At 38.1% G+C, this 25,491-nt stretch overlaps 1 protein-coding gene across 3 annotated transcripts in view; it reads right to left on the bottom strand.

The window, feature by feature from the left end:
• Window positions 1-25,491, bottom strand: part of ITPR2 (inositol 1,4,5-trisphosphate receptor type 2) — a 521,178-nt gene that overhangs the window by 292,688 nt on the left and 202,999 nt on the right. For all 3 annotated transcript variants that reach the window (XM_061204256.1, XM_061204257.1, XM_061204259.1), the window contains exons 22-26: window positions 24,197-24,390; window positions 20,567-20,696; window positions 15,441-15,498; window positions 13,839-14,004; window positions 12,605-12,778 (exon numbers count right to left, since the gene is read on the bottom strand). In XM_061204256.1, the coding sequence (XP_061060239.1) occupies window positions 12,605-12,778; window positions 13,839-14,004; window positions 15,441-15,498; window positions 20,567-20,696; window positions 24,197-24,390 (722 nt within the window). The remainder of the gene's footprint in view (window positions 1-12,604; window positions 12,779-13,838; window positions 14,005-15,440; window positions 15,499-20,566; window positions 20,697-24,196; window positions 24,391-25,491) is intronic.

Genomic DNA, 25,491 nt, shown 5'->3' with positions numbered 1-25,491 from the left:
ACCTGCCCACACAGAATTTAGCTTAATTTAAACTGGAAGAGGAAGTGAAATGTCCAATAAACATGTAAAAACATGCTCAACCTCATAATAATCTAGCAAAATGAAAATCACAACAGGGATAATATACCAAACACACCCAATTATCAAAAATGGAAAAGTGAGAAAACTAGTAGTCATCAGGATGGGGAACCACAGAAACTCTTATATACCCTGGAGGGAGTATCATTTGGTCTTTGGAAAACAACTGGCATTATTTGGTAAAGGTAAACATACCAGATATTAACACCTAAATATATATCCTGAAGGGATGCTTAAACATGTGCATCAGGTGACATTAAAAAGTTTTTTAAGCTCCTTTTGGTAGCAAATTTTCTTTTAAAACATTAGAACTGTAAAGAACAAAAAATGTCCATCAACAGTTTACTAGATAAACATGTGCATAAAATGTAATAATGTATATTAGAGAAAATGAATGAGTCACTGCTATACAACAACAAAGATGGAGGACAAAACATATCTAAAAGAGACTAAGTGAAATACTTTTCATTTTGTTAAATGTTTTAAAAATATAGATGTACATGGTAAAACAATTAAGAAAAGCAAGGAAATTATTAACATAAACTCATGATAATGGTTTCCTCTGGGATATAGGGATGGACCACAGAGACTTCTTATTGGTACTATTCTATTTCTTAAGCTAGCTATACATTAATTTCAACAGAATGTTCTACCTCAGGAGGTACTGAATTTCCCATCACAGAAGTTTGTTTTATTTTAAGAAATATCTCACTTAGGTGAGCTATTTAGAGAGAGAACAAATACTACATAGGAAATAGACTTGATAACCCTACAAGTATATTTTAATTTAACAAGTATCTTTTAAGATTTCATAATTCTATATGCATCATAGTAAACAGCACACTGTGTTGCACATGAAAACCAATAATAATTATAACAAGCATTCACTGACTGTGGACTTTTGGCAGACACCGACGTCCTTTCTTCCTTCTTGCCAGCAGATTTTGATTTCGTTTATCCTTCCCCCACGTAACTCGGGGGAGAGTATCCTAGCCTGCAGAGCATCTTTTATTTAGTCTAAGCTAATCTTATAGTCCATTGGTTTAGAGGTAAACATGTGGTCCTGCTTTGGCCAAGGAGACATGAGATAGAATCTACTAAGGGGCGCCTGGGAAAGGTTTACTTGCTCCTAAACAGGAGACTTAGAAAAGCACAGATATTCTTTTGTAACAGTGTTGTGATGTCTAGGATGCTGCTGTCGTGATGCAACCATGAGAAAGATCAGTCTCAGAAGTAAGGCCACTGGTCCATGATGATTGCATTGAGACAATAAACTAATTAAAACTGGAGCCTCACTTCTTGACTTGTTGGTAGATAATATGTCACCTTGTTGTTTATATTTTCCCACTGAAGCCATATTAACTGACACATCACATGCACAGAGTTTGCTCATTTAATCTTCACAGTAATCGTATAAGCTAAGTACCATTATTAAGTCCATTGAAAAGACAATGAAAATAAAACTGAAAGAAATAAAATAAGTTGCCCAAAGTCACACATACAGTTAGTGACTGTATACAGCTTTACACTCTAAAACCTATACTCTTAATACACTATCCATTCAAGGCCATCTTCCTGTGGCTATGAGGGCTGAAAAGAAAATCCCAATAGATCTGAGGGTTCCATTATCTGGCCACAGGCTTCTAAGGTATGAGTTAGTGGTGGTGGCAGCAGCAGTGTTGGCAGTAGCCGAAGCAGCTTCTTCACCTCTGAATCATAGCTATGATTGTTTGACGCTGAAATCAATAGTCCAGTGGCAGCCTCTAAACTGTATTCCTCCAGACTGTTCAAAAATTTAATTCCTTGTATTAAATCACTTCCTGCTTTAAGTACCGAAAATTATTACCATTTGCTGAACTGATAAATCCTGAAGTCAACAAATAAATAAATACATTTCAGCTTCACTGACTTGTATTCATCTGAAGTCCCTAGAAAAATAGTTTTATAGCCCACATGTAATGTAGTTTTATCTTTAATAAGATGACTATCCTCAGATGACTTATTCATCTTCTTTCTCCCATCAATACAAACTGTTTATCAAACTGCTATGAGGATGCCATTGATATACACTATAAAAGAGGTTCTTTCTCCACTTTCCCGCATGACTGGGAACTTAAACTGCACACCAGTGACTAACATCCTTCATAGAACATCTCACCTCTACTCTTCGGTGATTTTGGGGGGCAAACTCTTACAAACGCATACTGCATTTTCCTGAGGTTTAGACCTATTCTCTATTAAAATAAAAGAATAAAATGTTCTGAAAGGGGAAGCAACATTACATTTATCCTCTAGAATATTTACAAAATATGTATTTGTAAAAGAAAGAGGTATTCTAACTTCGCGCAAGCATGATACATCTCTAAATAACAAAGTATTATATCAGAAAGTGCAATTTTACATTAAAGGGCCTGGAACTTATCATCAAAAAGACCTGAGTTAAAATCATATAGAGCTGCTTGACAATGAGAAAACCCTTGGGTTTTCTGAATTTCAGTTGATTCATGCTCAGAAACGTGATCTTTATAACTATCTCCAAAGTTTGTTGTAACATTTTAAAAGATATACCATGCATGACAGTGTCTGCTATAAGAGTCGGTGTACAGCAAATACAAAATAAATGTTGAAATTTCTCTTATTTCTTAAATATACTATGGAAGAACATTACTTTAACCAAAAAAAAAAAAAAAAAAGCTTTAGAAATTCTACATTCTACTAACTTACAACATAAAATCACAGAAAAAGTTCCTAAAGGATTAAGTCAAAACTGTTGTGCAGATCAGTGATAATTAGTCCTGAGACAAGTAGAAAGTAGTTACCCACCGCTGAATTTCCCTTTGGAACTTTTTAGCATTTTGATGACTCTAATTACCTCCCCCTCCCACTAATTACCTCCTGCTCATCACCCTGCACTACAAAATATTTTAGGTATTCCAAGAAACAGAAGACTCGGGGTAGGTAAACCTCTCTAAATAGTAATAGTTTATAATCCTGCAGATTAAAATAAGAGCTAAGGAGGACCTTCAAGATGGTGGAGGAGTAAGACGTGGAGATCACCTTCCTCTCCACAAATACATCAGAAATACATCTACATGTGGAACAACTCCTACAGAACACCTACTGAATGCTGGCAGAAGACCTCAGACTTCCCAAAAGGCAAGAAACTCCCCACGTACCTGGGTAGGGCAAAAGAAAAAAGAAAAAACAGAGACAAAAGAATACAGACAGAACCTGCACCTCTGAGAGGGAGCTGTGAAGGAGGAAAAGCTTCCACACACTAGGAAGCCCCTTCACTGGCGGAGGCAGGGGGTGGGTGGAGGGGACGCTTCGGAGCCACAGAGGAGAGCACAGCAACAGGGGTGCAGAGGGCAAAGCAGAAAGATTCCCGCACAGAGGATCGCTGCCGACCAGCACGCACCGGCCTAAGATGCTTGTCTGCTCACCGCCAGGGCGGGTGGGGCCTGGGAGCTGAGGCTCGGGCTACAGAGCTCAGATCCCAGGGAGAGGAATGGGGTTGGCTGCGTGAACGCAGCCTGAAGAGGGCTAGGGTGCCACAGCTAGCCGGGAGTCCGGAAGAAAGTCTAGAACTGCCTAAGAGGCAAGAGACCACTGTTTCAGGATGCGCAAGGAGAGGGGATTCAGAGCACCACCTAAACATCTCCAGAGACGGGCGTGAGCCGTTGCTATCAGCTCGGACCCCAGAAATGGGCATGGAATGCTAACACTGCTGCTGCAGGCACCAAGAAGCCTGTGTGCAAGCACAGGTCACTATACACACATCCCCTCCCGGGAGCCTGTGCAGCCTGCCACTGCCAGGGTTCCGTGACCCAGGGACAACTTCCCCGGGAGAACACACAGCTTGCCTCAGGCTGTTGCAATATCACGCTGGCCTCTGCCACCACAGGCTCGCCCCACATTCTGTACCCCTCTCTCCTGAGTGAGCCTGAGTGAGCCAGAGCCCCCTAATCAGCCACTCCTTTAACCCCATCCTGTCTGGGTGGAGACGTACACACAGAGGCGGGGCCAATTCCAAAGCTGAACCCCAGGAGCTGTGCGAACAAAGAAGAGAAAGGGAAATCTCTCCCATCAGCCTCAGGAGCAGTGGATTAAATCTCCACAATCAACTTGATGTACCTGCATCTGTGGAATACCTGAATAGACAACGAATCATCCCAAAACTGAGGCGGTAGACTTTGGGAGCAACTGTAGACTTGGAGTTTGCTGTATGCGACTGACTATTTTCTGATTTACATGCTTATCTTAGTTTACTTTTTAGTGCTTGTTATCATTGGTGGATTTGTTATTGGTTCCACTGCTCTATTCTTTTTTTGTTTTAAGTACTTCTTTTATTTTTTATTTTAATAATATGTTTTTTAATTTTTTATTTTAATAACTTTATTTTATTTTATTTTTCTTTATTTCTTTTTTTTCCTCCCTTTTCTTCTGAGCTGTGTGGGTGACAGGGTCTTGGTGCTCCGCTTGGTGTCAGGACTGAGCCTCTGAGGTAGGAGAGCCGAGCTCAGGACATTGGACCACCAGAGACCTCCTGGATCCATGTAATATCAATTGGCGAGAGCTCTTCCAGAGATCTCCGTCTCAATGCTAAGACCCAGCTCCACTCAACAACCAGCAAGCTACAGTGCTGGACACCCCATGCCAAACAAGTAGCAAGACAGGAACACAACCCTACCCATTAGCACAGAGGCTACCTAAAATCATACTAGGTTCACAGACACCCCAAAACACACCACTGGACATGGTCTTGGCCCACCAGAAAGACAGGATCCAGCCTCATCCAAGAAAACACAGCCACCAGGCCCCTCCACCAGGAGGCCTACACAACCCATGGAACCTACCTTACCCACTGGGGACAGACACCAAAAACAACGGCAACTACGAACCTGCAGCCTGTGAAAGGGAGACTCCAAACACAGTGAGTTGAGCAAAATGAGAAGACAGAGAAATATGCAGGTGAAGAAGCAAGGTAAAAACCCACAAGACCAAACGAATGAAGAGGGAATAGGCAGTCTACCTGAAAAAGAATTCAGAATAATGATAGTAAAGATGTTCCAAAATCTTGGAAATAGAATGGAGAAAATACAACAAACAATCAACAAGGACCTAGCAGAACTAAAGAGCAAACAAACAATGATGAACAACACAATAAATGAAATTAAAATTTCTCTAGAAGGAATCAATAGCAGAATAACTGACGCAGAAGAAAAGAAAAGTCACCTGGAAGATAAAATAGTGGAAATAACTACCACAGAGCAGAATAAAGAAAAAAGAATGAAAATAATTGAGGACAGTCTCAGAGATCTCTGGGACAACATTAAACACACGGACATTTGAATTATAGGGGTCCCAGAAGAAAAAGAGGAAAAAAACGGGACTGAGAAAATATTTGAAGAGATTATAGTTGAAAACTTCCCTAATATGGGAAAGGAGATAGTCAGTCAAGTCCAGGAACCACAGAGAGTCCCATACAGGATAAATGCAATGAGAAACATGGCAAGACACATATTGATCAAACTATCAAAAATTAAATACAAAGAAAAAACATTAAAAGCAGCAACAGAAAAACAACAAATAAATTACAAGGGAATCCCCATAAGGTTAACAGCTGATCTTTCAGCAGAAACTCTGCAAGCCAGAAGGGAGTGGCAGGACATATTTAAAGTGAAGAAAGGGAAAAAACTACAACCAAGATTACTCTACCCAGCAAGGATCTCATTCAGATTCGACAGAGAAATTAAAATCTTTACAGACAAGCAAAAGCTAAGAGAATTCAGCACCACCAAACCAGCTTTAAAAAAATGCTAAAGGAACTTCTCTACACAGGAAACACAAGAGAAGGAAGAGATCTACAATAACAAGCCCAAAACACCTAAGAAAATGGAAATAGGAACATACATATCAGTAACTACCTGAAATGTAAATGGGTTAAATACTCCAACCAAAAGATATACACTGGCTGAATGTATACAAAAACAAGACCATACATATGCTGTCTACAACAGACCCACTTCAGACCTAGGGACATGCACAGACTGAAAGTGAGGGGATGGTAAAAGATATTCCATGCAAATGGAAATCAAAAGAAAGCTGGAGTAGCAATTCTCATATCAGACAAAATAGACTTTAAAATAAAGACTATCACAAGAGACAAAGAACGACACTACATAATGATCAAGGGATCAATCCAAGAAGAAGATATAACAATTGTAAATATTTATGCACCCAACATAGGAGCACCTCAATACATAAGGCGACTGCTAACAGCCATAAAAGGGGAAATCAACAGTAACACAATAATAGTAGGGGACTTTAATTCCCCACTTTCACCAATGGACAGATCATCCAAAACGAAAATAAATAAACATAAGCTTTAAATGACACATTAAACAAGATGGACTTAATTGATATTTTTAGGACATTCCATCCAAAAACAACAGAATACACTTTCTTCTCAAGTGCTCATGGAACATTCTCCAAGACAGACCATATCGTGGGTCACAAATCAAACCTTGGTAAACTTAAGAAAACTGACATCTTATCAAGTATCTTTTCCAACCACAATGCTATGAGACTAGATATCAATTACAGGAAAAAAACTGTACAGACACAAACCTCTTAGATAGCCTCATCCACCAGAGGGCAGACAGCAGAAGCAAGAACTACAGTCCTGCAGCCTGTGGAACAAAAACCACATTCACAGAAACACAGACAAGATGAAAGGGCAGAGGGCTATGTACCAGATGAAGGAACAAGATAAAACCCCAGAAAAACAACTAAATGAAGTGGAGATAGGCAACCTTCCAGAAAAAGAATTCAGAATGATACTGAAGATGATCCAGAAGATGATCCAGGACCTCGGAAAAAGAATGGAGGCAAAGATCGAGAAGATGCAAAAAATGTTTAACAAAGACCCAGAAGAATTAAAGAACAAACAAACAGAGATGAACAATAGAATAACTGAAATGAAAACTACACTAGAAGGAATCAATAGCAGAATAACTGAGGCAGAAGAATGGATAAGTGACCTAGAACAAAGAATGGTGGAATTCACTGCTGCGGAACAGAATAAAGAAAACAGAAGGAAAAGAAATGAAGACAGCCTAAGAGACCTCTGGGACAACATTAAATGCAACAACATTCACATTATAGGGGTCCCAGAAGGAGAAGAGAGAGAAAAAGGACCAGAGAAAATATTTGAAGAGATTAGAGTCGAAAACATCCCTAACATGGGAAAGGAAATAGCCACCCAAGTCCAGGAAGCGCGAGTCCCATACAGGATAAACCCAAGGAGAAACACGCCGAAACACATAGTAATCAAATTGGCAAAAATTAAAGACAAAGAAAAATTATTGAAAGCAGCAAGGGAAAAACAACAAATAACATACAAGGGAACTCCCATAAGGTTAACAGCTGATTTCTCAGCAGACACTCTACAAGCCAGAAGGAAGTGGCATAATATACTTAAAGTGATGAAAGGGAAGAACCTACAACCAAGATTACACTACTCGGCAAGGATCTCATTCAGATTCGATGGAGAAATCAAAAGCTTTACAGACAAGCAAAAGCTAAGAGAATTCAGCACCACCAAACCAGCTCTACAACAAATGCTAAAGGAACTTCTCTAAGTGGGAAACACAGAGAAGAAAAAGACCTACAAAAACAAACCCAAAACAATTAAGAAAATGATCATAGGAACATACATATCGATAATTACCTTAAACATGAAGGGATTAAATGCTCCAACCAAAAGACGCAGGATTACTGAATGGATTCAAAAACAAGAACCATATATATGCTGTCTACAAGAAACCCACATCAGACCTAGTGACACATACAGACGGAAAGTGAGGGGATGGAAAAAGATATTCCATGCAAATGGAAATCAAAAGAAAGCTGGAGTAGCAATACTCATATCAGATAAAATAGACTTTATAATAAAGAATGTTACAAGAGACAAGGAAGGACACTACATAATGATCAAGGGATCAATCTAAGAAGAAGATATAACGATTATAAATATATATGCACCCAACATAGGAGCACCTCAACACATAAGGCAACTGCTAACAGCTGTAAAAGAGGAAATCGACAGTAACACAGTAATAGTGGGGGACTTTTAACACCTCACTTACACCAATGGACAGATCATCCAAAATGAAAATTAATAAGGAAACACAAGCTTTAAATGACACAATAGACCAGAGAGATTTAACTGATATTTATAGGACATTCCATCCAAAAACAGCAGATTACACTTTCTTCTCAAGTGCGCACGGAACATTCTCCAGGATAGATCACATCTTAGGTCACAAATCAAGCCTCAGTAATTTTAAGAAAATGGAAATCATATCAAGCATCTTTTCTGACCACAACTCTATGAGATTAGAAATCAATTACAGGGGAAAAAACGTAAAAAACACAAACACATGGAGGCTAAACAATACGTTACTAAATAACCAAGAGATCACTGAAGAAATCAAAGAGGAAATCAAAAAATACCTAGAGACAAATGACAATGAAAACACGACGATCCAAAACCTATGTGACGCAGCAAAAGCAGTTCTAAGAGGGAAGTTTATAGCTATACAAGCCTACCTCAAGAAACAAGAAAAATCTCAAATAAACAATCTAACGTTACACCTAAAGGAACTAGAGAAAGAAGAACAAACAAAACCCAAAGTTAGCAGAAGGAAAGAAATCATAAAGATCAGAGCAGAAATAAATGAAATAGAAACAAAGAAACAATAGCAAAGATCAATGAATCTAAAACCTGGTTTGTGAGAAGATAAACAAAATGGATAAACCATTAGCCAGACTCATCAAGAAAAAGAGGGAGAGGACTCAAATCAATAAAATTAGAAATGAAAAAGGAGAAGTTACAAAAGATACTGCAGAAATACAAAGCATCCTAAGAGACTACTACAAGCAACTCTATGTCCAATAAATGGACAACCTGGAAGAAATGGAAAAATTCTTAGAAAGGTATAACCTTCCAAGACTGAACCAGGAAGAAATAGAAAATATGAACACACCAATCACAAGTAATGAAATTGAAACTGTGATTAAAACTCTTCCAACAAACAAAAGTCCAGGACCAGATGGCTTCACAGGTGAATTCTATCAAACACTTAGAGAAGACCTAACACCCAACCTTCTCAAACTCTTCCAAAACATTGCAGAGGAAGGAACACTCCCAAACTCATTCTATGAGGCCACCATGACCCAGATACCAAAACCAGACAAAGATACTACAAAAAAAGAAAATTACAGACCAATATCACTGACGAATATAGATGCAAAAATCCTCAACAAAATACTAGCAAACAGAATCCAACAACACATTAAAAGGATCATACCCCATGATCAAGTGGGATTTATCCCAGGGATGCAAGGATCCTTCAATATATGCAAATCAATCAATGTAAGACACCATATTAACAAACTGAAGAAGAAAAACCACATGATCACCTCAATAGATGCAGAAAAAGCTTTTGAACAAAATTCAACACCCATTTATGATAAAAACTCTCCAGAAAGTGGGCATAGAGGGAACCTACCTCAACATAATAAAGCCCATATATGACAAACCCACAGCAAACATCATTCTCAATGGTGAAAACCTGAAAGCATTTCCTCTAAGATCAGGAACAAGACAAGGATGTCCACTCTCACCACTATTATTCAACATAGTTTTGGAAGTCCTAGCCACGGCAATCAGAGAAGAAAAAGAAATAAAAGGAATACAATTTGGAAAAGAAGAAGTAAAACTGTCACTGTTTGCAGATGACATGATACTATACATAGAGAATCCTAAAAATGCCACCAGAAAACTACTAGAGCTAATCAATGAATTTGGTCAAGTTGCAGGATACAAAATTAATGCACAGAAATCTCTTGCATTCCTATACATTAATGATGAAAAATCTGAAAGAGAAATTAAGGAAACACTCCCATTTACCACTGCAACCAAAAGAATAAAATACCTAGGAATAAACCTACCTAGGGAGACAAAAGACCTGTATGCAGAAAACTATAATACACTGATGAAAGAAATTAAAGATGATACCAACAGATGGAGAGATATACCACGTTCTTGGATTGGAAGAATCAACAATGTGAAAATGACTATACTACCCAAAGCTATCGACAGATTCAATGCAATCCTTATAAAACTACCACTGGCATTTTTCACGGAACTATAACAGAAAATTTCACAATTTGTATGGAAACACAAAAGACCCTGAATAGCCAAAGCAATCTTGAGAAAGAAAAATGGAGTTGGAGGAATCAGGCTCCGGGACCTCAGACTATACTACAAACCTACAGTAATCAGGACAGTACGGTACTGCCACAAAAACAGATGTATAGATCAACGGAACAGGATAGAAAACCCAGAGATAAATCCGCACACATATGGTCACCTTATCTTTGATAAAGGAGGCAAGAATATACAATGGAGAAAAGACAGCCTCTTCAATAAGTGGTGCTGGCAAAACTGGACAGCTACATGTAAAAGAAGGAAATTAGAACACTCCCTAACACCATACACAAAAATAAACTCAAAATGGATTACAGACCTAAATGTAAGGCCAGACACTATAAAACTCTTAGAGGAAAACATAGGAAGAACACTCTATGACATAAATCACAGCAAGATCCTTTTTGACCCACCTCCTAGAGAAATGGAAATACAAACAAAAATAAACAAATGGGACCTAATGAAACTTAAAAGCTTTTGCACAGCAAAGGAAACCATAAACAAGACCAAAAGACAACCCTCAGAATGGGAGAAAATATTTGCAAATGAAGCAACTGACAAAGAATTAATCTCCAAAATTTACAAGCAGCCCATGCAGCTCAATAACAAAAAAAGAAACAACCCAATCCAAAAATGGGCAGAAGACCTAAATAGACATTTCTCCAAAGAAGATATACAGATTGCCAACAGACACATGAAAGAATGCTCAACATCATTAATCATTAGAGAAATGCAAATCAAAACTACAATGAGATATCATCTCACACCAGTCAGAATGGCCATCATCAAACAATCTACAAACGATAAATGCTGGAGAGGGTGTGGAGAAAAGGGAACCCTGTTGCACTGTTGGTGGGAATGTAAATTGATACTGCCACTATGGAGAACAGTATGGAGGTTTCTTAAAAAACTAAAAATAGAACTACCATACGTCTCTGCAGTCCCAATATCGGGCATATACCCTGAGAAAACCATAACTCAAAAAGAGTCATGTACCATAATGTTCACTGCAGCACTATTTACAATAGCCAGGATGTGGAAGCAACCTAAGTGTCCATCGACAGATGAATGGATAAAGAAGATGTGGCACATATATACAATGGAATATTACTCAGCCCTAAAAAGAAACGAAATTGAGCTATTTGTAGTGAGGTGGTTGGACCTAGAGTCTGTCACACAGAGTGAAGTAAGTCAGAAACAGAAAAACAAATACTTTATGCTAACACCTATATATGGAATCTAAAAAAAAAAAAAAAAATGGTTCTGAAGAACCTAGGGGCAGGACAGGAATAAAGACGCAGATGCAGAGAATGGACTTGAGGACACGGGGAGGGGGAAGGGTAGCTGGGACAAAGTGAGAGAGTGGCATTGACATATATACACTACCAAATGTAAAATAGATAGCTAGTGGGAAGCAGCCGCATAGCACAGGGTGATCAGCATGGTGCCTTGTGACCACCTAGACGGGTGGGATAGGGATGGTGGGAGGGAGATGCAAGAGGGTGGGGATATGGGGATTATGTATACATAAAGCTGATTCACTTTGTTATACAGCAGCAACTAAGACAACAATGTAAAACAATTATACTCCAATAAAGATGTTAAATAAAATAAAATAAAATAACAACTAAATAAAACACTAGAGAGGTATTTAAGAAACTCAATACATTATCAATTATAGTGTTGGCACTAGTCTACTAAAACACTGCTTAAAAATTTTTATGGTTCATTTAGTATTTAGCAAAATCTGAAAGCAGCAACTAATTAACCTACTGAAAATTAAAACCAATATAACAGAGGATTTATGATCAGCGTCTTACCATTCTGTAGATGAAAACAGATTTGGGGGATTTTCATGTTGGTAATAAAGCATTTTGTCCTTCCATTGGATATTTTTACATATTTATAAGGTTATTCAATAATAAAAGGAATGTTTTATAGGTTGCCAATAAAAAGCCACCATGAATGGTAGAAACAAAAATTCCCCTCTCTGTACAGGTCTCAGCTTAAGACCTATTCCTCTTTTTCTCCACCTCACTCCCTCCTATTGTCCTGATTCCTGGCTTATAGGATTTACAGTGGGAAGGAGAGAGAGTGAAAAAGTAGTCAGATGAGGTAACAAGTGAGAGCAATTGACAAGAATTAACCAAAGTACAAGTTTATGCAGATATTTGACTTGGCAAATGGAAATTTTATGCTGATTTAAAAGATATTGTTTGGATTATTTCAAAATAGATCTTGAAAACAGACCTCAATTGGCTCTTCACCACCTTTTACTTGATTTTCACCCATTTCTCCATTCTCATAGCTGCTGCTCTTCTCAACCCATAACTCGGATTTTTCTACAGTTAGTCGAAGCTGGTCTAGGTCTGCCTTGATTTGTTTGTAGTTATCTACGTCCTGATTGGACACCAGTAACTGCACCTGGAAACAGAATTGCAATCCTTAGTTTACTTAATTTACTTATGGAATTTCCTTTATTCCTATTTCATTTATGTCAAAAATCCCAAGTCTTTTTAACATATTTGCCCCTCAGTTGAAGTTTAGTATTTCTAGAATATCTATGGATATTTTACATATATTTACATATATTTTACATATTTTAGATGTATATTGATGATGAAAATTCCCCTGAAAGTATCTGTGAACTCTACTCAATATATTCACATGTTATGAAGAATTATACATATAAAAAAGTGAGCCCTAGCAAAGCTTTTTAAAGTGTTAAAGAGTAATTTAAAATAAGAGATACCCTAACTCTAATTTTACTGCTAAAGTTAATTCTTCTGAGACTCTCTCTATTTGAAAAGAGGTAGAAGCATAAAAATAAGTGGAAGAAAACAGTGATACAGTCTAAACCTAAATTTATATGTATTGTGTGACATTTACAAATATATGAATAATTATCTGTATTTATATAATTACTCTTTTAATTATTTCATATTTTAACATATCCTTGTAAAACTTCCTAATGAAGATCAATGCTCTATTAAATAAATGTTAGTGAAATACATGTAAGCCCTGAGATAGTTCTCATTAATGGTCTCAAGATTGATATCATTCAAAGACGACAAAGAAAAAGACTAGATCCATCACAATTCCTTTCTTTTGGATTTCTACAATTTTTCAATCATGACATTTATTTCAGTGCATTACCCAAATTTATCAGTAAAATCTGGGGTCAAAATAACAGCACTGGCAACAAAATTCCTAATACGGTATTATCTCCCAGTGCCTTCCTAAATCTTAGTGCCTGTCACTTACATTAAAGATATTAACTGAAAAATCACTTGTGGGGATCTCTTTCTAAAATAGACCATGTCTTGGCCTAAGACAAGGCCATATCTATCTTTAAAAATAGAAAGTGTCCCCAGGAAAAGCTGCACAGTCTCATTAACTCTGCAACCATGAAGTCAGGTTGGATGTTATAAACAATATTTTCAGAGCCTCTGCTATGGAACCACTGAGGGCTACTGAATCTCACCTGTTTAAATGCCTGTAAAACTTCCGCTCTCTGGCTGAAGTGCTTGAACAGCAGCTGCAGGGCTCCTGATAGCAGAGGAGGGTAGTCATGCATGATTAGATGGATGAGGACCCGTAAAAATGTCCTGCCTCCTTCATCATCAAGTTGAACTGGATTTTTTTCCTTTCTATAAAACCAAAAATTATTCTAAAATAACTTATATTTACATAAAATTTAGTCAGAAGTGGTTAAAATTGTGTGTACATCCCCAGTTATCACCCACCCCCCCCCAAAAAAAACAAATTGGAAAGTACAAAGGAAGAAATTTTTACTCTTTTTTGGCCTCAGGCAACTAATGAGGAAACAAAACACAGAGAAAACTTGTTTGTCCATGAAAGTAGGGGTGACCTAAGTCCCAGTTTGTCCAAGACTGAGGGGGTTCCCAAGATAGGCGACTTTCAGTGATTGCACTGGGAAAGTAGCAGGCAAACCGGGATGATTTGGTCATCTAGGCAAAGACAAAAGATAGAATCTGAATCAATCCTGAAGCGTTTATTGAGAAGACATACTTGGCTGGATGTACATCAAGGACTGAACTTCCCCCGAGTCCAAAAACCTCTCCACGACAGGTGGTGAGGCACGGGGAAGGCAGTGCTCATGCGCACAGGCACACAGGCGTCACCAGAGCAACTCTGCGAGTTCGGTGTATCCGGACTCTGAGCAAGATTCCCCTGATAAAAAGTCCATTTATTTTCGGGTGAAAATCATACACTGGTTTATTCTCTCTTCTCGGGAATAATGAAATACTTGAATAGGAAAACACAGCAACAATAACAACAGCAAAAACTGGCAAAACAAGATAAAAACAAACCTAAACCAAATGTTCACTAGAGATAAAAATCCTTTATGGTTCCCCTGATTCCTCATTCTTGTCTTTCTTTCTAACCAAAGAAAATGCAATGCCTTAGTACAGAAATTTGTTTAGGTACTCATGGCAAATCTATAATAAAAATGAATGCCAGGAACTCAATAATTTGTAGCTCAGACATTTTACGGTTTTTACTTTTCTTTTTGACTATTACTTTCATTTATGGGAAAAAAAGAAACAACCTAAAAACAGTGAGTAGCAGGGCACCTGACAGCAAAGGAGAGTAGTCATGGCAGAGATGTTTCATTTTCTTTAATCATGGATATTTCCAATTGGCAGAAAATAGCGTTATTTCTCACTTATAAAGTTAATGATAACGTTGAAAGAAGTTACTTTCTTGCCTCAAATTTCTCAGATTTGGGGAAGCAACGTTTTGCAAGAGGCAGCAATATTTATACCAGGGGACTTAAAGGGCGTTCGTGTGCTGTCATTATTTGAGGAAAGAAAAGCAAAGAATTCAGGGGAAAGTTCAATACACCGAACTCATCTCTCCTGTCTTTTTTTTTACCTGACCTAAAGAAAAGCTATGCTTTCTCTTCTACAGTAAATTAGCAGCTTCATTTCTGGCAGAAATTATGTTGGCAACGATAAAGGATCTAAAATTAAATAGATATAGGGAAGTGAACAATAAAGTGTCAATAAAATTCTAAGTAAAATCTTATTCACAAGATAAAGATACATAAATGTTACTGTACCTTCCAGCAAACATAGTTTCTGCCTGAGCTGCAATTTCATCTATGTCAGGAACAATAGCTGCAAAGACAAATGGTAAAATCCATTCTTTATCTTTTTATAATTAGGAGTCCCAATATTTATAATAATATTAGCTTACCTAAAAATATTTTTGTCTTAATTTCTTTATGCCACCAAAAGTCAATTAACACTTTAAAAAGTCACAATACAGTTCCTCTTATCAGTCAATATTTTAAATTGAAGTTTACATTTTAAAATACATATTGTTATAGTCAAAGATACATTTAAAAGATCAGAAAAAACCATTTACAAAGTTTCCTCATCTATATAAGTATGTATGTGTGTGTGTATATATATATATATATATATATATATATATATATATATACGTCAACTACACACACACCTATACACACACATTTAATTTAAATGGGTAATGACATGGAAGGATAATATTTTTTAAAGAATCACAGTATACCTATAAGGAACCTTGTTACTACATGGTACTTCCAAACAACATGATCTTTTAACCTAAGCTTACTTCTATAAATCCATCCCTTCTTCTTCTGGGACAGGGTATTTGATTTTTTTTTTTTTTTTTAATGTGAACCAATCATGATTCCTCACTCATCCCCAACAATAACATTTTGAAAATATCTATGATAAGTACACAATTCATTTCTCATCTCCAAAAGTATGAAAAGAAAACAGAGCAAGACATAAAAAGGGAAAAAGAATTCTTCCCAGAAAGTTACCTCTAATGAATACAACCAATTTAAGAGATCAGGTAAATGAGAGAGAACTGGTTTTCTGGGGATGCCCCTAGACTTTCCCTCCCACACTTTTACTGACACTTAGAGCTCCTGTTTCCAGAAGTCTGGCTTCTGAGAGCCAATAATTCTTATGCTAGTGTCAATGCAACTGCCAGCAAGACTTTCTGGTTCTGCCCTAACATTCCTAGAAATAGCCCTTTGGAGTTCTACAATTCTGGGAAGCATAAAACCAACACTGTTGCAAATGTTCCAGGGAGACTTCTAGCTCAGGACAGCTTAACCCCTTCCGTAGAGGCATGCTGCCTTTGGATGGTACCGATGGGTCGGACAGCAGGACATTTGGCTGAGCATCTACATTAACTACACACTTATAATCATTGACTCATTCCTATCAAATCGACTGATGCACAAAGAAGAGGAGGCTTCCTGATATTGTCACAGTGGTTGTGGTTTAAAAGAAAGTTTCATATCTGTGTACAAATCCTGCCCCAGCAAAAGAATTCTGTTAACTGGCTAATTCTTCAATACAACGTAGTTTCCAACTTGCCATGACTGGCCTGATCTATCCAGAAAAATGGTAATTTAATATATCTTAGGTTTCACAAGGTACTTTCTAGAGTCACAAAATTTTTACAATAAATTTTGTGCTCTCATGTCATTATGCTCCCACACTCACAGATAGAGTGGCTTCATTCTTACATATTTTAAATAGGAAAAACTGAAATATAGTACCAATTTACGACCATGCAAGGTAATAAAGAATGAACGCATGCATACACACACACAATAAAACCAACACCCACATCCAGACCATTGTGGGGAATGCCATGTCTTTATTCTTGAGTGGGGTGATTCCTACATAATACCTTTCCTCCTGATAGCTGCATTTCACACTGCTCTCTGATCCAAGTCAAAAAAAAAAAAAAAAAAAAAACCTTGGATTTTCACCAAAAGAGCATAATGCGTAAAAGATTCAGACTCTGAAACTAAAAGCTGGTTCTTTGAGAAGATAAACAAAATTGATAAACCATTAGCCAGATTCATCAAGGAAAAAAGGGAGAAGACTCAAATCAATAGAATTAGAAATGAAAAAGGAGATGTAACAACTGACACTGCAGAAATACAAAGGATCATGAGAGATTACTACAAGCAACTATATGCCAATAAAATGGACAACCTTGAAAAATGGACAAATTCTTAGAAAAGCACAACCTTCCAAGACTGAACCAGGAAGAAACAGAAAACATAAACAGACCAATCAAAAGCACTGAAATTGAGACTGTAATTAAAAATCTTCCAACAAACAAAAGCCCAGGACCAAATGGCTTCACAGGTGAATTCTATCAAACATTTAGAGAAGAGCTAACACCTATCCTTCTCAAACTCTTCCAAAATATAGCAGAGGAAGGAACACTCCCAAACTCATTCTACGAGGCCACCATCACCCTGATACCAAAACCAGACAAAGAAGTCACAAAGAAACAAAACTACAGGCCAATATCACTGATGAACATAGATGCAAAAATCCTCAACAAAATACTAGCAAACAGAATCCAACAGCACATTAAAAGGTTCATGCACCATGATCAAGTGGGGTTTATCACAAGTGGGATGCAAGGATTCTTCAGTATATGCAAATCAATCAATGTGATACACCATATTAACAAATTGAAGGAGAAAAACCATATGATCATCTCAATAGATGCAGAAAAAGCTTTTGACAAAATTCAACACACATTTATGATAAAAACCCTCCAGAAAGTAGGCATAGAGGGAACTTACCTCAACAAAATAAAGGCCATATATGACAAACCCATAGCCAACATCGTTCTCAATGGTGAAAAACTGAAACTATTTCCACTAAGATCAGGAACAAGACACGGTTGCCCACTCTCACCACTGTTATTCAACATAGCTTTGGAAGTCCTAGCCACAGCAATCAGAGAAGAAAAAGAAATAAAAGGAATCCAAATCGGAAAAGAAGAAGAAAAGCTGTCACTGTTCGCAGATGACATGATACTATACATAGAGAATCCTAAAGATGCTGCCAGAAAACTACTAGAGCTAATCAATGAATTTGGTAAAGTAGCAGGATACAAAATTAATGCACAGAAATCTCTTGCATTCCTATATACTAATGATGAAAAATCTGAAAGAGAAATTAAGGAAACACTCCCATCTACCATTGCAACAAAAAGAAGAAAAACCTAGGAATAAACCTACCTAAGGAGACAAAAGACCTGTATGCAGAAAACTTTAAGACACTGATGAAAGAAATTAAAGATGATACCAACAGATGGAGAGATATACCACATTCTTGGATTGGAAGAATCAACATTGTGAAAATGACTATACTACCCAAAGCAATCGACAGATTCAATGCAATCCCTATCAAACTACCACTGGCATTTTTCACACAACTAGAACAAAAAATTTCACAATTTGTATGGAAACACAAAAGACTATGAACAGCCAAAGCAATCTTGAGAAAGAAAAACGGAGCTGGAGGAATCAGGCTCCTGGACTTCGGACTATACTACAAAGCTACAGTAATCAAGACAGTATGGTACTGGCACAAAAACAGAAATATAGATCAAAGGAACAGGATAGAAAGCCCAGAGATAAACCCACGCACATATGGTCAGCTTATCTTTGATAAAGGAGGCAAGAATATACAATGGAGAAAAGACAGCCTCTTCAATAAGTGGTGCTGGGAAAACTGGACAGCTACATGTAAAAGAAGGAAATTAGAACACTCCCTAACACCATACACAAAAATAAACTCAAAATGGATTACAGACCTAAATGTAAGGTCAGACACTATAAAACTCTTAGAGGAAAACATAGGAAGAACACTCTATGACATAAATCACAGCAAGATCCTTTTTGACCCACCTCCTAGAGAAATGGAAATACAAACAAAAATAAACAAATGGGACCTAATGAAACTTAAAAGCTTTTGCACAGTAAAGGAAACCATAAACAAGACCAAAAGACAACCCTCAGAATGGGAGAAAATATTTGCAAATGAAGCAACTGACAAAGAATTAATCTCCAAAATTTACAAGCAGCCCATGCAGCTCCATATCAAGAAAACAAACAACCCAATCCACAAATGGGCAGAAGACCTAAATAGACATTTCTCCAAAGAAGATATACAGATTGCCAACAAGCACATGAAAGAATGCTCAACATCATTAATCATTAGAGAAATGCAAATCAAAACTACAATGAGATATCATCTCACACCAGTCAGAATGGCCATCATCAAAAAATCTACAAACAATAAATGCTGGAGAGGGTGTGGAGAAAAGGGAACCCTGTTGCACTGTTGGTGGGAATGTAAATTGATACAGCCACTATGGAGATCAGTATGGAGGTTCCTTAAAAACTAAAAATAGAACTACCATACAACCCAGCAATCCCACTACTGGGCATATACCCTGAGAAAACCATAATTCAAAAAGCATCATGTACCACAGTGTTCATTGCAGCTCTATTTACAATAGCCAGGACATGGAAGCAACCCAAGTGTCCATTGACAGATGAATGGATAAAGAAGATGTGGCACATATATACAATGGAATAATATTACTCAGCCATAAAAAGAAATGAAATTGAGTTATTTGTAGTGAGGTGGATGGACCTAGAGTGAAGTTAGGTCAGAAAGAGAGAAACAAATACTGTATGTTAACACATATATATGGAATCTAAAAAAAAAAATGGTCATGAAGAACCTAGGGGCAGGATGGGAATAAAGACGCAGACCTACTAGAGAATGGGCTTGAGGACACGGGGAGGGGGAAGGGTAAGCTGGGACAAAGTGAGAGAGTGGCATGGACATATATACACTACCAAATGTAAAACCGATAGCTAGTGGGAAGCAGCTGCATAGCAAAGGGAGAACAGCTCGGTGCTTTGTGACCACCTAGAGGGGTGGGATAGGGAGGGAGGGAGGGAGGCGCAAGAGGGAAGAGATATGGGGATATATGTATGTGTATAGCTGATTCACTTTGTTATAAAGCAGAAACTAACACACCATTGTAAAGCAAATATACTCCAACAAAGATGTTAAAAAAACAAAACAAAAAAATCACAGTACCTCGACCTCACAGAGTTGTGAAGTTTACCAGAAAAACTGCACTCAAAGGACTCAGCACCAGTAGCAGCAAACATCCTCGCTGCCATTCTAGGCAAGTTATCTAATTTCTGTCTCAGTTCCTTCATTTTATTGGTGGAGAGTATTTTGACATTTTTGTCTCATAGGAATACTTCTTGTTTTAAAACATAAAAGGAACTTTCAAGTTCTCAGGAAAACACCATCCAAAGAGGAAATATTGTCACAGAGGAGATACCTGATGGCAGCAATGTATCGGGAGAGCCATTGGTGGACGTTTCAGCATTTCCATTGTTCTCCCCAAATTCCTTCTTATATATTGACAGCATATATGAGATCCTATAATCCAGTCTGACACTCAGGATAAACTACAAGAAACATTAAAAACAACATAAGCTTCTTTCATCAGCATGGTGTTTAAAAATTCATTACAGGACACCAAGAGCCACATTACTATCAACATGTCACATGAACTGGTTAGAAACTTTATTGGTAAACTCTTATCACTTCTGTTGCTTACATGATAATCAGTCATAACACTAAGAAAAGTGATGCATTTCCATTAGCCAATGTCAGTAAAATCCCTGAACAGTTTTTGGAAAGAAGAAAACCTGACTCTCCATGATTACTCTCAGAATATTCCAAGTAGAGGTATCTCCTGGGTCTGGATGAAGAGGTAACGATGACATAATTTCCCAAGCACTTTGCAGAGCTTTTAACCGGCTCTGCAAGGAAAGTACTGGAGCTGTGACCCTCATTCAGGCACAGAAAGGCGAGATTTCAGCTGCAATAGTGTGGATTCTGGCTACACCACAATGAATCCTGGATCTAGGCTACAAAAGGACAGCTTAAGTAATAGCATCTAATATACCAGGGATGTGCCTCTTTAGTGCCTGTTTTTCCTTGGGTCTGTGTCTTTGTCCTTGTTCTCCTTAATGGACGTACTGACAAACTAAGTGTCAATAAGGTTCCCGTCTGTGCTCGGCACTGAGAAGAATGCAAATGCCTGAAGCCCAGGGTCCTCAAGATGCCAGTGATTGAGTTGGGAAAACAAGATACAGCATTGTTAAAATAATTAGGAAATTAAGGAGGGCTACCTCACGTGGTATAGAATGCAGTGGAGATCAGAGAAGGAAAAAGTATGTGCCACCGACATGAGTGGAGACGGGAAACAACAGAGAGCTGTACTTACACAGGGTGACCTTCCATCCCAGTTTGCCTGGGAGAGGCCTGGGTAGGCCTTCGCTCCCAGTATAATTATTATCTGTGTCCCTTACACTCTCTTAAGAGACTCTCATTGTTCCAGCAAACAGTAATGGTCAGGCAAGTTTCGAGAAAACTTGGTATTTGGTGGTACCATCTCACCCTAGCTCTCACTATCTAAGCCACTGTCGTGTCAGACACCCCGCCCTCGCCCCGCGCTCCCCTCCTGCTGCCCCCTTTCTCTCACTCTTTCTTCCACTCTTCTCAGTCCTGACAGCACAGGCTGGAATGCCTGCAGTTTCTCTCTTGCCTCCTCACATTCATTTCCGTTGTTCACTTTACCTTGAATATTCTTCTCCTCCACCCCATAATAACCAGCTTTTGAGATATCCTCCAAGGTCCTATTTAAATCCCTTCTGAAATGAAGCTTTCCCTAGTTCCCCAGTCCAAATCAATTTTTCTCCTCTTTGCTCAGCCAACACATTATTTATACCTACAGGTCCAAAGTTGAATCAACCTCCCTCTCTCTCACTCTCTCTCTCCCTCTCCCTTTCCCCCTTCTCCTCCTCTGCTAGACCTTGGGCAGCAACCATGCTCTATGTTAGCTATGTTCCATCAAGTTCAATAAACTTGTTGAGCCAGGTACTGAGGAAGCTGCCAAGGGTACAGAAAAGGTACCAAGGATATATAAAACCTGCCTTTGAAGAGCATATAATCCAGAAGGAAAAGTAAACACCAGAGAGACTCTTTTATTAACATGCAGTGAGCACTGTAACACATATTGGCTGAACTGATTCCAGTTAATATGGGGATTTTCAAAGCAGGAGACAGACTGTGGGAGAAGAGGGCTGAGAAAGAGCCAGTGGATTTGGCAGCGCTGAGCAGAGGGTGGGAGCAGAAGCTAGACTGTGGGTGCATAAAAAGAAGGGTGTTTTTTAAACAAACTTACGTAAAGAACAAATTATTAAAACATGAATTAATGAAACATTTATTAGCTTTTAGTTGAAGATTAGTGTTCAATGAATTATATTTTATAAACAGAGCCAAAATTCAAACTTTCATCTTCCACTATAATTATGAAAAAGAATGGAAGGTAGAAGGGAAGGGGGGGGAGGGAAGAATAAAAAGAAAGGCAGAGAAAGAGAGTTGAGAGAGAGCTGAAGACAGATAGAGGGAGAGAATAAGAGAGAAATAAAAAGACTAAAAAAAATACAAGAAATGATGGGGAAAAGAAAGGAAGAGCCTGAGAGGAGGACGAGATGGCAGAAAGCAGGAGACTTGCTTAAGGAACGTGGCTACAAAGAAATTCTTAAAGGGAAGTTCTAAGAAAGAAACATTCAAGAGCAGCACATGGGAACAGACACAGCGCATCAGACTCAGACATGGAGGCACAAAAATCAGAGCGAGAACAGAGGTTCAACAAGAAATACATAAAGAACCCAAAAGAGGCAGCAAAAGCAAGTCAGCCCTAGCCTGCCCTGCCATAGTATCTCCATCTCATCGTTTTTTAGCTGTTAGGGACTGTTTTGTAAATGCTGCTTTTCTGAACTGCCGTTGGGCTAAAATGAGGACATGTATTTCAGAGGCTCTCCCAAGAGGAGGAGGATGCTAAGCCGGAGGCCCATTACCCACAGGTCAGGTGCTCAACACCTTCCGCAGGTTAAGAACAGGACAACTGAGTGATTTCTCAGGGTCATGAACACCGGGTTGGGAGGGCTGCCAATACTTCTCGGGATTCAGCCTTTGGAATTCCTGGAGGAACTGTGAAATCTTTTATGATTATAAATCTAATTGCTTTAAATAAAAGTGTACAGACCCTTCCAGGACTACTAACCCACTTCTGGTAGCTCAGTCTACATTAAATTATGATGAAAGACTTAGTAAACTGTTTCCAGAATTTTAATAGATCCTCAAAAACTCCAGGCTCCATTCTTCGAATCTGGAATAAATGCTATAATTAAGGGATCATAAAACTACTTTCCAAACTTAAAAAAAAAAAGCTAAGAATTCATAGTTACAGTAATGAGGAATTTATCCACTAAACCACTGGTCATGAAATAGTAATTTACCCCCTTTAGATTCATAGAGATAGGTATTAGACTAGGTTAATTTTAAAATATATATATTATTTCTAGCCTCTTGGAAACAAAATCATCAAGAGAGATAGTCACTTACATAAAATATTAAAAACAATTATGAACATTTTTGTCAATAAAAATAAAATTTTATTTGAGTTTCTTACTACGATAAATTTGTATACGTAGAATCATATGTCCAATTCAATTAAAAATAGAAAAACAGTTGGAATTCAATCTTAACTTTGCCTACTCTGAAATCCTTCTTAAATAAAGGTAAAATTTAATCAGGGTCAATGCTAAATGAGAAAATACATATGAAAGAAGTTATGTCAACCTCAAAGCACTCCACATTTGTTAGGTATCATCATTAATACATTATATTTAGTGAGAATTCACACATGTAATTAATATGTTAAATAGTGTCAGTGTGAGATTTCTTACCAGGCTTTCATTAACGTAAGAAATAAAATTAGATCAATACCATTTCAGAATATGTACACAATGATCTGGAACAAAATGTGTAAGAAGTTAAACCAATAACAGGCACAGTTAGGTGTTTGTCACTTCCCTTCCATTAGGCCCTGTACCTGTAAAATCTCAATAATCTTCAGCTTGGTGTCCATGACAGTGACATCCTCGTGCTCGGCGGGGCTCCCCTGCTTGCTGGGATGCAGGCTGGGCTGGATGTCAGGCACACTCATGGGGAAGATGGAACCTCTGCTGAGCACCATCTGGGTCATCAATTCTCCCACCCCATGGATGGTTCTCATGACATTGTTTCCTGGCACGAGAAAAGTCCTTAAGTCAACACACACGCCACCTCGGGAGACAGCTGTTATATCCAGTTGGCCACAACCAGACTGAAAATGTGGCAGGAAGAGTACTAAGGATGGGAATGAATGGCATCAGCCCCGCTCCAGCTATTTCCTTGCAGATAAAGTTAAAATAGTGCAGACACATTTCAAAATGACAGATTTTAGAATTGAAAGTTTACTTTTCTCAGAAAGTGCTTTCAAATGACACACTGCAGGTGAGTTGTTGGTAGCTCTAACAATAACCAAATCAGGTCCTTCTGGAGCACAGTAAGTCCTACCAACTACCGCACCAATAGGCACTAACTCTTACAATAATGAGGAAGAAAGGTTATCAATCTCTACGATAGAGGGCGTCGCAAGTGAGGATACAAAGACTACATGAAAACATTTAAATTAGTGTCCTAACCCTACCCTCAAACCAAGGACTTTTTAGCTTTGCTTTTTCGTAATGCTTGTGAAAAGAGCTTGGGAGGAGGATTTTTACAGCTTCATTTTAAGAAAAACTCTTATCTAGAGAGGAAGCACCATTTTATCCATTCCTTCATCAATTTGAATAGAAAATTGTAATTCAAAATCCACAAAAAGCAGCTACATTTGAGATAATTAGGGAAACAAATTATTGACAAATGATCATTTTCAACGAGGTGTTACTCCTTTCCTGTGTCTTCTCTTGAGTGTGGCTTCTCATTTAATTTGTCCTCCAATAAAACTGCCCACGCACTCATTCCTCACACCGACCACAAGCAGTTGTACCAAAGGATCCTCCTGCCACTGTTACGATTTACCCTCTCCAGCTTAACTACTGTTTCTCACTTCTAAATCCCTACAACAAGCAACAAGGATTTGAAAGAACAACTGTCTACTTTCCTTTCAGAACAGTGGTCTTTGCTTCGTGGGTGTTCGTGGAGCTTTGCCTCAAGCAAAGGCCTAAGAATCTGGCAAAGAATTCTCCTTTCTCCCAGTGTCTCAAGGTGTAAACCAAGAGAAAGGGAAATGGAAATAAGATGGGATGAGATAAAACTCTCAGCTCTAAGCAAAGAGCATAAACTGTGGGAATACCTACAGGA

This window comes from Eubalaena glacialis, chromosome 11, assembly GCF_028564815.1.
Source record: "Eubalaena glacialis isolate mEubGla1 chromosome 11, mEubGla1.1.hap2.+ XY, whole genome shotgun sequence".
NCBI lineage: Eukaryota > Metazoa > Chordata > Mammalia > Artiodactyla > Balaenidae > Eubalaena > Eubalaena glacialis.
This window is presented reverse-complemented; position numbering and strand designations above follow the sequence as displayed.